We start from the raw sequence: 17,793 nt of genomic DNA on the forward strand, positions 1-17,793 counted from the left end.
ATCGAACCAAACTGATGACTTTGAGTTGGTTTGGTTCAGAAAAAGTTGTGGTTTGGTTCTTGATTCAAGGTTCGTATAGAATTGAACCAACCTTTGTAAAATAAATAAATAAATATGTTAATTTATCATGAATTGGAGTATGAAGGAAGGTGGAGGATGATTGGGTTTTTTAGAGAGTTGCTATTGACACCCCAACTTTTACTTATTCCATCATAAAGAAAAGGCAATGGTTGAGAATAAGTAAAAGTTAGGGTGTCAATAGAAACTCTCTCTCTCTTAGGGTATGTTTGATTGCATGGAAAGTCACTTTCCATGGAATTTGAAATCCATGGAAAATTAGTTGTGGAAAATAGGTAAGGTTGGAAAATCAAATTCCATTGTTTGATTTCACTTGAATAAAATCATGGAAAAATATGAGAAAAAAGAAGAAGAGGAGAAGAAGGAAGAAGATAAGAGGAGGGGGAGAGGAAGAAGAAGATGACGAGGAAGAGGAAGAGGGGAGGATGTGACGGCGAAGGTGGCGGTGGCGGCGACGACGGAGGTAAGTGAGGAAGATGGGGGGAGAACGTGGTGGTGGTGGTGGCGACGGAGGAGGTGAGGGATGGAGAAGAAGAAGAAGAAGAAAAAGAAGAAGAGAGAGAGAAGGTGGTCGGAGACAAAGTCGATGGTGACGGCGATGACGATGACGACGACGACGAGGTTAGTGTAACAGTGGTGGTGGTGGTGGTGGTGGTAGGGAAGAATTGATGATGGAAAATATGGGTGGATTTCATTTTCCCACCCATATAAGTGGGAAAATGAAATCCATGATTTAGTGGACTTTTTGAATGGGGTGGAAAATGAATTTCATTTCCATGTGCAATCAAACACTTGAAAAATGTCATTTTCCATGAAAATTGATTTTCCATCCTATTTTCCATGTGCAATCAAACATACCCTTATATTTTTCATTTGTCAGATTTAAGATCTTATATTAGCCTAATCCTAATATTAAACAACTACTGAAGTTGGTTGAATGTGCTATAGTGCTCATAACGCTGAAGTAATAAAACCCAAACTTTTGTTATGTTTAAATAGTGTGTTTTAATCTTTGATTAAGTTGTGATAAATAATTTAAAAAATTAGGGTTAATAATTAAAATGTGGGGTGCCAATAATAACTCTCCTCTATGTGTGCGCGCGCGATTGCTTCTTATGAGTCAGGACATAGATTAAAAAGAAAAAGAGAAAAGATATCGGAGATTCCTAAACGATGTATTCAAGCATTTTTCATCGTGGGCCCGAAGCCACCCAGAAGCCTAATTCAAGAAGTTATGAAAACTACTTGAATCCAATTGCTCGAAATCAGAGAGATGGGCCATAAACATTTATGGCTCAAGGATCTGAGCCATTGGATTTTGTGTTTAAAGGGTTCGGATCATGTGTTTGCTCGAAACCAGAGAGATGGGCCATAAACATTTATGGCTCAAGGATCTGAGCCATTGGTTTTTGTGTTTAAAGGGTTCGGATCATATGTTTTTTTCACGGGTCATTCTTAATCCCAACCCCTTTTCGAATTTTTCTATAACAATGTCATATAGTTGTTTTAGATTGAGCCCTGGTCTATTAATGGGTTGGATAGAACCAATGGGCTTCAAGCGAATGAGCCTAGTCTTGGTATTATATCTCTAGAACAAAAGGCAAGACTGGGGCCTAGTTTTAGGATCCGCCAATCAAACAAACTGATCTTTCTTACTGGTACTAATGGGCCCCAATCCGGTTCAAACAGATAGATAAAAAGGTTTATTAGGCTAAATCTTGGGCCAGTCCTAAGTAAAGGAATCTTCGACATTGAACTGTTGTTCATAAATGTATGTTCAAAACATTGGTCACGACGAATAGGCTATGTGAAACACTTTTTGGGCCCACTTAAGCCCAAGGCTTAAGGCCGGCTCAAACGGCCTGTAAGTGATGGTGAATTATGCACCCCGCGCACTGAAGTATCACAATCTCGATTTATGTTTCTAATCGTTCCCGCTCTCTCTCTTCTCTCTCTTTAGGAGCTGCAGGTGCTCATTAATGGCAGAAATTACTCAAGTCGCGAAGGTTAGGGTTTGTTTCATTGTTGCCTAACGTTTGTTTCAGTAACGTCTGAAGTTTCGTTACCTCATTTTTGCCTAACGTTTGTAATGTTTATGAAATTTCAGTTCAATGGAACATTTTTGGGGATTTTACCGAGATTCAATCGAAACTTGAATATCTCTGTTGTGTTTGCTTAATTTCATCCATATTGACTCTCGATTTGAGTTGAGTTTGATTAGATTCAATCCATTTTAGAGCAAAACCTGTAATGTTGTTTTGAATCTGCTCGATTTTGCATATAATTACTTAAATGATTTTGTGTGTGTGTGTGAGTGTGTGCAAACATCATGTCGATATCGAAAAATCTGAGATCTAAACATGAATTCTGATTGTGTAAGACACGGAATTCTGGAAACACATTTGGAAAGAGTACAATATCATGTAAAACATAGAGTTTTTAATTGCTTTAGCTTTCAAACTCTAAATCTCAGTAGATTTTCGATGAATCGATGTTATTAGAAACGAAACATGCCTTTTGAAGAATTGCTAGTAGAAGTTTGTTTGTCCAAATTACTGGTTACAATGGAAATTCATTGTTTTGACATAGTAGAATCTCTTTTGCAGTTAAGCGGGAGGTTGTTTAAATATCATGCTTTTCTTTGTAACATTGATTTCTCACAATTTACTGTTCTTGTAATTGTAGAAATATATTGAAAAAAGAAGACGAAAAGAATTGGCTCTTTCATCTTCTTTTCATCGCTCTGTGTATTCAGAGGTAAATCAGATGCATACCTTCAGTTTCATGGTGATGTATAATGGATTGTTAAGTTCATGACTCCAACCTCTATCATTTACAACATAAATGTCTAGTATTTAATTTGTGATGCTTTATACTTGCATATCAAATTTTCTTATAACCATACACATAGACATGAAATTTGTTTAGTTTTTAGTACATAATCCATGGGATAATGTACTTGGATTTCTTGATGAAGATCTCTAATACTATCTAATTAAATTTGTTTTCTCATCTAGTGCCCTTCATTATTTATTTATTTATTTACAGATTGAAGAGGTTGGATGGGAACATTTGGTGGGGTTGGGTGAAGACCTAACCTTTATTACCTTCCGCATCATGTAAGTTGAGAAAGGAAGACTTCCATGCTTACAATCTATATGTACTTCGATTTATTTTTGCTTATGAAGTAAAGACCGAGTTTTCTTTTATATGTCTTTTATCTGAGATTGGTGTAGAAGATGCTTCTATGAATGTCTTACTTTTATTTTTTGAAATTCTAGCCTTTTGTTGCATTCAGTGAACATCACTTCCATTGTGCTGAAGAAAAGTTGATGTTGAATCAGCAAGCATCTTATACAATGTGTAATATGATTCAAAATTTTACTAGATAGAAGTCAAGGGCTAAGAAACTTTCTGGAAACTGGAAATGTAGTTCTTGATATATTTAGAAGATATAGATCCATTGAATAAAGAGCGAATAGATATGTGAACATTAATGCACATCAACCAATATTATACCAAACTACCATAAAAGCGATTTGGTGGTTATGCATTAGTAATTTTGTGATAAAGTTCTTTCTTCTTGAGAAACAAGGGCTTTGAGGGCATGCTATTGTTGGCTGAAAAGGCTACATCTTGCATTATGTGAAAGTTTTATATCAAAGGGTAAAAATTTATTGGTATTCTCCTCAATTGTGAAGAATTATCAAATGTTTTAATAGTACTCATTCAAAACATAGCATGGATGTGGATTTTTAATGCAATGAAAGTGGTCATATGTAACCAACAAAAAAAGGAGGTTAGAATAAAATTCAATGATCATTGTCATTCAATGCCATGGTAGTGCCAAGGGCATTATCGTCATCACCATCGTATGCTTCTCCCCAAAACTGGAGTCGGCATGAACTATTTGAACATTTCTCTCTATCCTAGTTACAAGTGACTCATATTGGATTGGCTCTAGTCCCATTTTTGCTTGCTTTAGTTATAGATGAAGTAATTGTTCACAATCAAGAGTAGGTCCCTTGGTGAATGTTATTTGCAAATGATGTATTGTTTGTTAATGTGACTAGAAAGAGAGAGTCAAGACTCTAGAGAGCTACTTTGGAGTCCAAACCCTTGTCACTAATACCCAAGTCCCTTCATACATATTACAATGGCATACTTGAATATTTTAATACTCCTACCTTCTATATAAAGACCATGTCTAGTATTTCGAAGTATGAGTTTCCATGGATTACAAGAGAGTGTAGAGCATACAGCCATGTTGCATTAATCCATACAGGTTTCTCCTGAGTTACTAAGTGATATATGATCTAAAGAAGTTAATTTTTTTGCTTGAATAATTTCATCAGACCTTTTTTTATTAAATATTAGAGATTAGACATTATAAAACCATGCACGTCAATAATATACTGAAAATATTTTCATAAGCCTTTTGTTTCATTGTTTTGTTTACATAGATTCATTTTGTTTTCATAACTTACTAATTTAGGCTTACTTATTTCTGAGTGCTAGAGATAAGAAGGGAAAAACGCATGTTATGGCGATACATTTGCCTCGAAGCTATCCCAAATGTGCACCTTCGATTTCAGCGGTTGGTTTCTTTTTACTGAAGTTTATGATCCCATGCCTCTTGTTGGTTTGTTAAAGTTGAATCTTGATTGAAATATTGAACTAAAATCTATCTTTTCAGCTAATAGTGATGCCTTGGCTGCCCATTCTTTTGTGTGAACTGCAGACCCGCATTTATGGTTTCTTGTAAATGGGTGTAGCGCCCATGCTGAACATGTGTCTGATACCGAGAGTGGACTCTGATGTGTTCTGAATTTATCATTGTCTCTCTCTTTTTACATGCAAGATAATACATATCATTTACCACAAGTACGAGTTCGACCTTTTCACATTAAAATTTTATGTATATAAAATACAGCTTACATTTCACTTCATGGCTTTAGACAACATTGAATGGAGGAACATGATTTGTTCAACTAACCCTGAATTCCAAAATTTGGGAATAAGGGTTGATGATGATGAGCAAATATAACTCTATATAAATGTATGCTCTTGTCTATTGTGATATAACCTTAGATCATAGGATCTCACTTTACATAACATCATAACTGTAATTATCCTTATTGTTATATAAACTCTTTTAGTTTTTTTTACTTTAAATCATGTTGTTGAATTCATGAATTCCATATTTCAGGTCTGCCAAAGTCGATAGCTTACTTGTATCAATGCAATTTTTCTTACTAGTGTAGAATTTATTAGCTTAGAGAAAGAGATACATAACGATTATACAATGTGGCTGTGAAATCTAGGGCTATGTTACCTGATTTGTGGGTTTGTTCGGTTCGAAGTGGTTCGCCACTTGAGAATGAACCCAGTTCGCAGCGCATTTGAAAGTTGAATAATGAGTAGGCTAAAGATAGCAGATTTTGGGAAGAAAAAAATCAACATTTTCTTTTCATAGGTTGAAAATGAGGGTATTTAGTCATTTTTCATTAGTCTATTATTAAAGACTAAGGTCAAAGGGGGCATACTATCAGTTCAAAACTTTAGGGGGATAGTTCATATATTATGACGAGGTGGAGGAGGATGTAAAAAAGTAAAAGTAAAAGTAAAATGAAATTCAAGTTGTTCGCTTCATTTCACGAACCTACAACGAACCGTACCGCAAATTGGTTGAGTTCGAACCGATTCGTGGTTCGGTACTAAACTAACGAATTGGGTAACCCTGGTCTAGGGGACCTGCCATGGAAAGAAAAAAAATATGAAAAAAATAAAACAAAACCTACTGCAGTGGTAACAACCCTCCATCTAAATACAAAATCCTCACAGAGTAGTCCCTTACATTCTACCCAGAAGCCAACCTTCTTCCAAATCTTTCCAAGACCGGGTCCTAAATGGATTTGAATGATTATTCACTCCTAAAGGGAGACCCAAGTAGTTTGAAGGTAACTTACCAAACTCGCGACCCAAAATACCAGCCAGCTACTCGGTATTCACCACTTCATCTACCTTACTCTATACTATAGCCAACTGTCTCAAAGCAACAAGACAAACCTCTTAAGATTTAGAGTTCAGATCGAGACACTCGGACAAATAATAAGGTGTTATCTGCAAACTAAAAACAAGAAATTTTAAGGTTCTTACCACCCATAACCGTCCAAGAACCCTTTCTCTGCGGTTCTATCAGATCATTCTTTCTGTGGCTTCTGTTGTCATATTGAAAAATAAATAAGCTAAGGGGGACCTTGGTCTCATGACTCTAGAGCCTTAGAATGGTCAATATGGGAGACATTGACCAACACAGTGGAAACACAAGTCTCATTCTAATTCCTCTTTGTATAGCCACGACCTAATCCAAAAACTCTCAATTTACATGATATTCCATGACTGCTAACATTTTGGAAAGTGTAAAATTTTGTATCTAAATCTCTTATTTCATCTTTAATCCATGGCTTCCACTATCATATTGAAAAGTAAGTAAGATAAGAGGACCTTGGTGTCATGCCTCTACAACCTTATAAAAGTCAGTAGGGGAGCCATTGACCAACAATAGTGGAAGCACAAATTTCATTCCAAATCCTCTTTTTTTAGTCACCCTTAGTCAAAAACCGCCAACTTACATGATCATACTCCTTTTCCATGTTAATCTTATAAACAAAATCTGGAGTGCCATAATGTTGTTTTGAATCTATGCACTCATTTGCAAAGAACACCATTTAAGATTTGCTTGCCTCTTACAAAGTCTCCTTGGTCCACATAGATTGAAGTAGGTAGAATCAAGTTAATCTAAGTAGCTATAGTTTTAGCTATGATCTTTTATACCCTCCCAACCTGGCTTATCAATGCAACATAGCAGCAAACATTTTGGAAACATTTTGCACCTAAATCTTTTATTACATCTTCCTTTTTAGGATGTGCCTTACGTTTGTGCGTTGAAGTGGTCAACAATATCAAGATTGAAGGATGTTGTGCACCAGTTTCGTGAGGTAGCTCTGGCAAATTTGCTAAGCAAGTTGTAGTGTATAACTTGTTATTTCGACTACTTCCCTTTTCTGTTTGAGGATGTGGTCTACCATATCAATAGCTCCTGTGCTCATGAATGCATGATTTTCCTAATGAATGCACTTCATTTACAATTATATCCAGCATTTGGAGAAATTTCAAGAATTTTGGTCCACTTTGGATGATATTGACAAAGCTCTTTGGGTTGTTCATCCAAGACAACCTTCCCGTGCTACATCATGTCGCCAGATTAACCTAGGTGAGATTTTTTTATTTATTTTAAATCACACATGCATTGGTGGTTAGTGTATTTATATTACACCACATCTTCCCATTGATCCTAGTCAACACTTTCAATTTGATTAGGAAATGATTGTTATATCGTAGTATCTGTAAATGCTTCCAATCCAAGCTCCTTACCAGAGTAAGAATTTATCTGAACTTGGCTTATAATGTTGCTTATGCTGCCTTATCTTTCATTCATTAATGGGATTGTGGTGCTAGGTGTCGTTTTTTGGGTCCAGACCCAACAGTTGACTCTATAAGGAAGACATGGAGGAGAAATAGCAAACGATGGTAAATTTCAAGCCATGTTCATGGATTTTTTGGTCGTTTGAGTTATGATGTCAATCACATGGTTTACATATGAAATATTTATTTCTTCGTATTAAAATTGAAAATGACTTTGCAACTATTTATTACGTGTGTTTGGGTATCTATATATCATGCAAATGCATGAAGGAGTCATCATCATCATCATCATCGAAGCCTTATCTCAAAGATCTGAGGTTGGTTGAATGAATCTTTTTTCCTGTATTCAATTCTTTCTAACACCACATCTTCTATTATTGATAGTGTGTTCATATTCGCTTTCACGACCTTAATACAGGTTCTTTTGGACCTTTTCTCATTCGTTTAGAACCTTAAACATGCATATTCCTTCTAATTGAGGTTTTAATTGGCCTTCGATGTACGTTTCAAACCATCTCAATTGACTTTCTTATAGTTTATTGCCTATTAGAGCTACTCCTACTTTTTCTCATCTGCGTTCATTTCTAATTTTATCTTTCTTAGTTTTGCACTCATCTTTCTCATCCTCATTTATGCTATATGCTCAATATATTAGCAATGCGTGACCGCAAACGTTCAACTTCATAAAGCATAGCTGACCTTATTCTCATTTCATAATTTTTTTTTTCCTTTAATTTGATTGGTATATGTTCATTTCTTATTTCTAATTTTAACATGAAGGTTATATTTTTCTTTATTTTATTGCAGAAATCATTGAACTTTATAGTTTGGCAGAGTAACCAAACTATGCTGAAACTATTTCATTTTATCATTTTTTGTCTAATCTTCATGGAAAGAACTCATGTATTTTCTACTTCCTGTTTGTACTCACGCCTGTGGGGCCGATATGGATAACATTTTAGACCATCCATTTGTACTTAGTAATTTTCAACCAGAGGATCATTGTCACAAAAAATCAGTAAATTTACTATTTTAAAAAGCTTCCTCAAATTAATAGTCCATATTCTTCAAATTTAAGTCAAGTTTTAGTGAAGTATGTAAGAATGGATTTAAATTTTGTGAGGATGATCTTCAAGGCTTGCATAATTTACTTTACGGTTGGATTGTCTAAAATATGTTATCGATATGGGCCCCATCCACAGGAGTGAGTACAAATAGGGAGATAAGAATGGAGAGCATCTCTATTCTTATTCATATATGCATTGTTATCATCTACTACATCATCATCAACAACAAAAGAACCAGGTTTCAACTAACTTGAGTTCGCCAAAGTAAGTTTTATAGCCTAATAAGTTGATATTTTGGTAGTCTGTAACCTAGTTGCCATGAGACCTTTCTGAAAAATACCCTTTCTTATCCGTTATCTTTTCCTTTAGAAAGTCTGTTTTGAATACCATAACACAGTGTTTGCAGCATTAACGTCTCATGTTATTTCCTTCATCAATATCCCAGCTTGGCAGTTTATGTGATCTGCTATGCTTCACAGGATGAAGGACAAACTATTCCCTGAAAATCTTGCCAGTATATTGGAGACTTCCCTACCTAGATCTCCAGATGCCCCGAAGAATGATCAGCAAGAAGAATGTGGAATTTGTTATGCTCACTGTCTTCCAATTGGTAAACTTGAAAGTACATGCTTTGAAAATTTTCAAGGTTTCTCGGTCATTTATTTACCGACAACTATTTTTTTTTTTTTTTGTTAATCAAGACGATGAACTTGGAGCTAAGAGTGGAAGTGGGCCCGACTATACTTGTGATAACAGCAGCTGCAATAGGGCTTTTCATAGCGTTTGTCTTGGGGATTGGTTGCGTTCTATCACAACAACAAGGCAGTACGTTGCTATTATCTCTAAAGCTGTATTGCATTTGCATCTAGTTCATCTGTGAATATCATCTGGAACAAGTTGTATGATTATACTATTTGCAGCTTCCTGTGTTCCTTGTTCTTTGGCATATTTCAATGTTTGTGAAGGTTTCTACCTCGTAGATCTCAAAGTAAACCCAGTAGATATTCTGGAGATTAGGACCCTACTGATACATAGGCCCTACCCGGAAGACCTCCACCAAAAATCTATCCTATTGGATCATTGTAACAATTTGGCCTTGGGATACTTCCGGTGAACAATCTAGGAGAAAAGAAGTCAAAATGATTTTGGTTGCAATCATCTGATGGGATTAATATGGGTTGCAATCATCTGTTGGGGTTGATGTTTAGCATAGGGCTCCCAAGGGAAACTCTTTTAGAGGTCCCCATGTCCCTTGCATATCTGCCATCCGTATGCCCCATCAAGTATCCTTTTGGTTACTTAATTTATGGTTGTCTTAAATGATGTATTGCAGGTCATTTGATGTTCTGTTTGGGAACTGCCCCTACTGTTCGGGACCAGTTGCTGTCAAAGTCAGTGTTCATGAGTAAGATGGTGCATCGTTGACCTTGACCACACATTTCATATCAAGTTAAATTCAAAGTTTACAACAATTCCTTTCAACCTGTCAAATTGTTGGTTTCTTGTTAAGGTAAATGTTGTCTCTATTTTATGTCAGTATTATGTTCATCCCAGGTTTCAAGTCAATTAGTGTTTTCAAGAGGCCAAGAGAACTCGCATCCCAGAAAGTAATCTCATGAGGCACTGTCATGTTTTGGGGGTACAGAGAACTGGGCAGCAAAAGATGGCTTTGTGGAGAGATCCATCTAAGCCAAGCATCCTGTCTGGTTTTTTACCTGACTTGGAAGTTTGTTTTTTTGTTTTTGTTTTGTGTGCCAATGCCAGGCCTCTTTCATGAACCTAACACCTGAAAACCAAAGAAAAGAAGAAGGTGCAGGTGGAGAGAATGACTATATTGCATAGATCCTAAATTCTTTCATGACATTCTTGATTGACCCCTTGCAGCATTGTTTCAAGCTCGACCGAAGTCCCATTGTACCTGCCTTCCCAGCTAAACTACCTAGTTTGTTATTGTTATTAGTACTTCGTTACTCTTATCATATTGCCCACCCCCCACCCCCTATCTTCTAGTAAATAATGACGTTTTAGGGGTTGTGGCAAGACTTGGCCTGAATCTTGTGAGCTTGTCCTGGTGATTAAGTTCTCAGAAAAACCTCCAACGTTGTGAAAGAACGTTCTTGCATTTTGACAAGGTATTTTTCCTTAAAGATGTTTATGACTTCTTGCTTTTCAACAAGGTATTGTTGGTTCATATTTTGGAGTAAATGACAATTTTCTGGTGCATCTAAAAATCTTGGTTGGAAAAATAATTTTAAGCAAACAAATTTTTTATGTTCATCCACATAAAATGCAGGCTCTTTCACAAAGTTCTAACTAAAATGAACTGGGATGGAGTTCACATTATCGGTTGAAGATAGTAGATTTTTCTGGGGTGAGGATCATGGAATTTTGGCAACAGGATAAAGATGGCATTTCAGTCTTTTTTATGTTTATCTCTCATAGAAGACTTAGTCAAGGATGGCATGACATCATTTTTGAAAATCTGGGGTATCTAATTTTTTTGCCAAAATACCCTCAAAAGTCTAATTTCATATTATTCTACCATTTTCAAGAAATTGAATCAGCACTCTAAACAAGTAAAGAGTGGTATGTGAGATGCAAATACATTTATCGATGTCTTATACCAAAAATTACTTGGTGCGTTTGGAGGGAAGGGACTGCACATGTTCTGAGGATTGGTTGGGTGCAATAAGAGGCCCGGATACAAAACACCCCCCCCCCCCCCCCCCACACAAAATGATGTCTTATACCAAAAATTACTTGGTGCGTTTGGAGGGAAGGGACTGCACATGTTCCGAGGATTGGTTGGGTGCTCTAAGAGGCCCGGATACACCCCCCCACCAAAACGTTGAAGATACATATTAGACCGGAATTAAACCCCCATGACATAAAACTTAGTACTTTAATTATGCCTATAAATTGGAGACAAAAGTCAAACATGAGCAGAGGTGAGGAATTGTACCTATTGTCATCACTACAAAATATGTCAGGGACCATCACCTGGAAACAGATCCATTTCAACAGTGGCAAGATAGTATTATGGAAGTTACTTTCATTACTTAACTTCCATATAATTAAAACCCTCGTGCGGAGGAAGTTTTCAAGAATCAGACAGGACTTCAACCAAAATATATATATATACATGATCGGACTGCATCCTGTGAGTGTAATCATGCAACAGATTTCAAGTTTAGGCTATTTCAAGCTTTTCTAACTTTAAATGCAAGCATTATTATGAACCAGAAGGCAAATCCTTGATAGTTACACAAGGAAAGCTTTTTTTATATATATTTTTTTTCTTTTCTTCCAAATCCAAATCCAACTCGAACTCGTGTAATAGTCAGGATGAAATAGATGGGTTGGTTGCCAACTGAAGTCATGGAGATTCAATGGATCTACGAGCACATCGACGCACTCTCCTGCAAACACCCAAAGTTGGGAGTTAAATGAAACAAGTTTTCTGGATTCAAAAACTAATAAAACAGAAGTAACAAACTTAGAAAAATTCAGACCTGTTATATGCCTGGGTATCATGTTGATACAACTGAGCAGCTTCAGGATTGGCAGGGCTTGCTGGATTTGGATCAGTGAGAAGTGACTGCAGTAATTTGAATCACTAAAGAAATATTTTAACATAAAATCCATTAGTGTGTGCGTGTGTGTGTGCGTGTCTGTCGAGGTGCAATGAAGAGCGGAATGAACACTTACCTGAACTGATGTCAAAATTGTAGACACATTATGACAGGGTGACCATGCATCTTGAATGATGTCCAAGCAGAGTGTTCCATCATGATAAACTGTGGAAGTCACAAACCAGTAAGGATGCCAAACTTTGCCAGGGGTGCACAGGGAAACGAGACTAAGTTAAGAATGCAAAATAATAATAATAATAATATGTATCTATTTATTTTTGGAAACCGAGGTGTCTGGGCCTCTTAGAGCACCCAACTAATCCTCGGGGTATGTGCAGTTCTCTCCCCAACATGCACCAGGTATTTTTTGGGATAAATCGCTGAGGGTAGCTAACAAGGCAGCTTGAACTTAACACCTCTTCCTTTTTGGAGGGAGGCTCTGGCCACTGCACCCAACACTTGGTTCAAATAGGTATCTATGTATTCCAAAGCCAAAAGTAATGCAGCAGGAACAATAGTATTCCACTTGAATTTTGTAAGAAGCACCACCATATTTGTTTGAAATATCATTGCAGTTGGTGGTCAAGTAGCAAGTAGCATAGAGAGAATCAGTTTCAATTCAGGTGTATTTGATAGGGGTGCAACTTGGTTCGGTTCAAACCAAGAACTGAACCGAACCAAACCGATAGCTTTGGAGTGGTTTGGAACAAGTTGCGTTTCAAAATGGAGAATCGATCAATTTGATTTGGTTCTCAGATCAAGCTTGTACTATGCAATAAATAAATATATGTGTATAATAATTATTATGAATTATTTTAGGAGTTAGGTCACAGATTAGTAATTTTTTATGGATAAACTAATGACTTTTTAAGGATAGATTAGTGATTTATTGTATAAAATTTTATCTTTAATATATATTTATTTTATCTTTAAAAAATATTACTTACAATTTATAGAATATTAGCAACCCGTAGAACCGAACCAAACCGACTTGAATTCAGTTTGGGTTGGTTTGGTTTCAATGGAATTTGGTTCGGTTCAGGTTCTCATTTTGTGGAACCGACCTATGTTGGTTCGGTTCCAATTTGACCTCAAACTGAACCAAGTTGCACCCCTAGTATTTGAATACCCCACTCCTCATCCACAAATTTAGTGTTTGTTGGCAAAAATGTACCAAGATATGTCTTGGAGGTTTACCATATAAGAAGACGTGCAAGATGGAGCCTAGTGCTTTGAAGGTTCATAAGGCCTACGTCCAATACCATATATATATGACTGACTGACTCACTCATCCATTAAGACTGTTGAACTGGAGACCCAGTTCTTGGATGGTTGCAGCCCAAAGTACATCCAGCTAGAAGATCTTAACCTTCCAATTTATAGCCAAAACATACCAGGAGAACAATAAATAAACTTAACAATAGGAAAAATATCCACATGTACCGTGCAATAGGTTGCTCACCCATTAAATGTTCCAGACCATTGTCTTGTGTTGGGTACAGGGTGCAAGTTGCATTGAACCTGATTGGGCTATGTTACATGTCTAACTCTAGGATCTTGTATGCATCAAGATCCGATGCCTTAAGATGTATTTTATTTTATTTATTTTTGAGTTTCAATTAGTTAGGGAGTTGTCTAACATGGGATTGGGTAGGAGTAGTTACTGATTATTGTTTAGTTGGGGAGGGGGGTGGGGGGGATTGTTTTGGGAGCAGATCCTCTATAGCTTCACTTTCTTGTAGCACTTCATCTACAGTACATAGAGAGTCACATTTATTAAAAAAATAAAAAATAACACCACAGCCCTCTTGTGCTAATGGCTTAGATATGATTTATCAACAAAACAAAACAAACAAAAAATTGAATATTTTTTTTCTTTTTCTACCTGATCTATGGTTTTGAAAATTGAAGGCCACTGAACCTCCAGTTTTAAATGGAGGTGGTTATCTGGGTTTTATTAACTTGTTGACATGGCGCTTTTGGAATCATTCAACAGCATTACAAAGGGCTACAGGAAAACAAAGATACAGAGGATCTGCTCCCGGTTGTTTAGTGGTTCTTAAGTTGTAGGAGAAGAGTTGTTGTGTATTTAAAACTTTGATTTCAATAGAAAAGGAGGTCGATTTCTAGAATTCAAAAGTTATCAAAGGAGACTGGTTACCCTTGAAGTAACCTTGTGTCTCTAGAATGGTTAAAAAGAAGAAATCATGTAACAGGCCCCATAATTTATTCTCATGAATGGTCATGTACTATGCTTCCCATAAGATATCTCAATCACTTTTGAGTTTGCAACAAGATCTCAATGACATTGGAAACTATTGGGATGTCACATGGGAAAAACAGTTCCCAAGTGTAAATTACAAAAGCACAATAAATATAACATACTTATTTTTTTACATAGATAATAGATAGAACAATCTTGGTATCGTCCACGAACGAGATAGATAGACAAGTCAAACGTAACGAGATCTAAAACCACGGTTCATTTTTCTCATTGTTGAACGAGATGACTCAAATGTATTAGAAAACTTGTCCGAGACACCAAAACGAGTTTTAAAACCATGATAACTGAAGACTTGATTCCTTAAAAAAAATAGGCTCACTTTCTTATTCATCCAAGACCAATCAATTTGCCTTGATAAATTAAGAAAAATTCAAACATGGAATGCCAATCTATCATAAACATGGTTTTAAATCTCGTCCAAGACCGAGACGACTCTCCAAAGTCATCTCAGTCTCATTCATCAACGATATAGATATGCGTTGTGTCTCAACATTCACATCTTCTTGCGAAATAAATGAGATGTCTTAGACGACATTTTGAAAATCTCACCCAAATCAGTGAAACTCAGCCGAGTCAATTGGGATTTTGATTAAAATAATAATAATTTTTTAGAATTTAAATATTTATTATATAACTAAAACATGATTTATGACTAAACATTTTCTAATCGATCTTATTTTATTAAAAAATTATAATTATTTTAATTTAAATATATGTAAATCAATTATTATAAACCGACTTATATGGATTGTCTGATCCGAGACAACAAACCGAGTTTTGAAACCATGATCATAATTCATAAATCATAATTAAAAATACAGAAAACTTTCCATAATCCATAAATTCATAGATCCAATAACATTAACCAACAAAAAAAAACAAAAAAATTACTAACCATTTGGATGGAAAATTTCTGATGTGAAACGAACACGAGGGGGTTTCCCTGGATAATTATCCCCAAAAATTAATCGTAAACCAAAAACTCCACCTGAATTTCCAACAAAAATTGAGCAAATAAAAGATCTAAAACCTTTAAAAAAAAAAAATTAATAAAAATTATTAAACAATATATAATAGCTCTACCTTCCCAAGGTGTTTCATCAGGACCAAATACCGTTGCACTCCAAACAAACAGATTCTCATCGGACAAAGGACTTGCGCTGCATCCCTGATTCAAATTGAAGAAAATTTCAATTTAATTTCTAAATAAACCCTAGATTTAGAAACTATAATAGAAAATAGTGAGAAACTAATCAAAATCTCTGAAACTCACCTCTGGAGGCTCGTTTACAATGGCCTTTAGATCAGACATAAGCCGAAGCTGCGCCGAAGACGCCATAATTAAAGCTCGAAACCAAATTAAAAAAAAAAAAACAAGCAAAGATCTTGGAAACAAAATTATGTGTTTATTTTGTCATCTCCAATCCCTGAAGCTCACAACCTCTAAACCTATAATTTCCTCAAACAGATCGGATGCAAACTCTGATTTTTTGCCATTTTTTTGGTTTTGGTTTTTGTTTTTGGAATTTGGACAAAGCGTAGCCACTGAAGAGGTGTCCAATAATGCGACTGCCTATCGTAACAAGCCCAAGGGATTACGACTAAGGAGAGGCACCTAGTTTTACTTTAACTGTTAACGGTTCAACCTGTGAACCGGTCAACTGACTCTAAAACTATACGAGAGATGACCGGTTCCCTGGGAAATGTTAGCATTCGGTTCGCCAAAAGCGGTTCGGTTTTAATACTTAACGATTTGGGTGATTTAGACATACCCCTCTATTTTTTGCTGAATATTAGAAATACCCCCTATGTTTTGAAAATGATGGCATGCATCCCTTGACCTCAGTCTTTTAAATAGATTAAGGAGAAAAGACTCAAATGCCCTCATCTTTAATCTCTAACCTAAAACCCATATTTTTCTCTCTCCAAAAATCAATCATCTTCAAGGATTTTGGATAAAAAATTTAACCCTCATCATCTATCTTAAGATTGTATCTACTTCAAGTCTTCAACATTCAAACCTCAAGGAAAGATACAATTTTTTAAGAAGTATAAAATGATGAAATTTTTGATAGAAAAATTTAAGATGTTTTACAAAAGAAGGCAAGATAGAAAATGATGGATGCAAATAAGATTGAATAGATGAAAATTATCTTGGAGGTTGAAGAGCTTGAAGATAATTGATTTTGGAGAAGAGAAATCTAGGTTTTTTACTATAGATTAAAGTTGAGAGCATTTGAGTCTTTCACCCTTAGTCTATTTAGAAGATTGGGGTCAAGGGATGCATGTCATCCGTCTCAAAACATAAGGGGTATCTCTAATATTTAACAAAACATAGGGGGGTATGTCGAAATCACCTTAACGTTTTGGACATGCCTCTCCATGATCTAGTGAATATTTGAGATTTCAGTGGAAGTGGTAAATAGTAGAATTTTGGATAGAAAAATAAGGTTTTTTTTATGAAGATTGTTTAAAATGAAGAATTGAAAGACAATGGATTTTTAGATGGGAGGATTTGGCTATTTCTAATCTCATGTAACGGATGTGTTAGGATACTGATCCAAAATAACTCTTCTTGAGGGTATTTTGGTCTATTAAATATTTTTATATATGGAATCTTTTATGTGTTTGATCTCTGATATGGTTTCAAAACTCGTTCGAGATTGAAATGTATCGTCCAAGTCGTCTCAATATTAGGCATGGACAAGACAAATGGACAAGTCAATGTAACAGATGAGATTTAAAACCCCTCTTTCATTTTTCACATTGTTGAACGAGACGTCTCAAAAGTATCGAAAAACTCGTTTGAGACAACTTAGTATCTGGTATGGACGAGACGAGATGTGAAATCGAGTTTTAAAACCGTGAATACTCTAGAGAGGGTTTTTAGAGCTTTCTAAGATAAGGTTTCTGGAGTGAGGTGGAGCTAGGGAACAAAGGGTTTGGGGTTTTTTCTTTGTCTTAAGATACATGGCCCTTATTGGAATTCTTTGAAATAGTTTTTTGACCTACAAGCTTGTGGTACCAAATTGGAGCAAGAAGTTAGATAGTTTTGATGGCATGTGAGGTTCTTGTTGTTTTTCCTATCTATTGTAAGGCATTCTCTATAAACTCGACCTTGAATTTTTCTCTAAGATTGATAATGACAATTTTCTTGTCAGATTGCCACGTGGATGTAGTCCTTATTGGGTGAATCACGTAACTCTTTATATTATGGTTGTTTTTCCTAATTTTTCTTACTTCC

The 17,793-nt window shown here is 35.8% G+C and overlaps 2 protein-coding genes across 6 annotated transcripts; one reads left to right on the forward strand and one right to left on the reverse strand.

The window, feature by feature from the left end:
* The first annotated feature begins 1,965 nt into the window (after positions 1-1,965).
* On the forward strand, positions 1,966-11,306 carry LOC147409383 (zinc ion binding protein). Of its 4 annotated transcripts, XR_015173572.1 has the most exons (12): positions 1,966-2,084; positions 2,764-2,835; positions 3,127-3,197; positions 4,597-4,675; positions 7,005-7,079; positions 7,240-7,354; positions 7,462-7,519; positions 7,600-7,671; positions 9,113-9,243; positions 9,335-9,458; positions 9,967-10,143; positions 10,398-11,305. XR_015173572.1 is itself a non-coding variant. In XM_086428326.1 (11 exons), the coding sequence occupies exons 1-11, from the start codon at positions 2,058-2,060 to the stop codon at positions 10,040-10,042; spliced, it is 900 nt and encodes a 299-aa protein (XP_086284452.1). In that variant the 5' UTR covers positions 1,966-2,057; the 3' UTR covers positions 10,043-11,305. The 4 variants fall into 4 exon arrangements, 3 of the variants coding, with proteins under 3 accessions (XP_086284452.1, XP_086284471.1, XP_086284463.1); XM_086428326.1 differs by having other exon boundaries at positions 9,967-11,305; XM_086428345.1 differs by lacking the exon at positions 7,005-7,079 and having other exon boundaries at positions 9,967-11,305.
* Positions 11,307-11,747: 441 nt separating this feature from the next.
* LOC147409384 (ubiquitin-conjugating enzyme E2 2-like) lies at positions 11,748-16,146 on the reverse strand. 2 transcript variants are annotated; one of them, XM_086428355.1, is made up of 6 exons: positions 15,823-16,146; positions 15,633-15,717; positions 15,445-15,492; positions 12,342-12,430; positions 12,146-12,231; positions 11,748-12,052 (listed from the first exon to the last, which is right to left on the reverse strand). In XM_086428355.1, the coding sequence occupies exons 1-6, from the start codon at positions 15,886-15,888 to the stop codon at positions 12,010-12,012; spliced, it is 417 nt and encodes a 138-aa protein (XP_086284481.1). In that variant the 5' UTR covers positions 15,889-16,146; the 3' UTR covers positions 11,748-12,009. The 2 variants fall into 2 exon arrangements, with proteins under 2 accessions (XP_086284481.1, XP_086284478.1); XM_086428352.1 differs by having other exon boundaries at positions 15,445-15,537; positions 15,823-16,142.
* Between the last annotated feature and the right edge of the window lie 1,647 nt (positions 16,147-17,793).

The sequence above is a fragment of the Akebia trifoliata genome, chromosome 2 (genome assembly GCF_017979445.1).
Source record: "Akebia trifoliata isolate Shusen 1 chromosome 2, ASM1797944v1, whole genome shotgun sequence".
In the NCBI taxonomy this organism is placed as follows: Eukaryota; Viridiplantae; Streptophyta; class Magnoliopsida; order Ranunculales; family Lardizabalaceae; genus Akebia; species Akebia trifoliata.

Coding starts and splice junctions, on each gene's coding strand:
- LOC147409383 (XM_086428326.1), top strand. CDS start 2,058: ATGGCAGAAATTACTCAAGTCGCGAAG. Junction 7,520..7,599: donor AATCCAAGCTCCTTACCAGA/GTAAGAATTTAT, acceptor TTGTGGTGCTAG/GTGTCGTTTTTTGGGTCCAG. Junction 7,672..9,112: donor AGGAGAAATAGCAAACGATG/GTAAATTTCAAG, acceptor TATGCTTCACAG/GATGAAGGACAAACTATTCC.
- LOC147409384 (XM_086428352.1), bottom strand. CDS start 15,888: ATGGCGTCTTCGGCGCAGCTTCGGCTTATGTCTGATCTAAAGGCCATT. Junction 12,431..15,444: donor AGAAATTTTCCATCCAAATG/GTTAGTAATTTT, acceptor TGACTTCCACAG/TTTATCATGATGGAACACTC. Junction 12,232..12,341: donor CAATTTTGACATCAGTTCAG/GTAAGTGTTCAT, acceptor AAATTACTGCAG/TCACTTCTCACTGATCCAAA.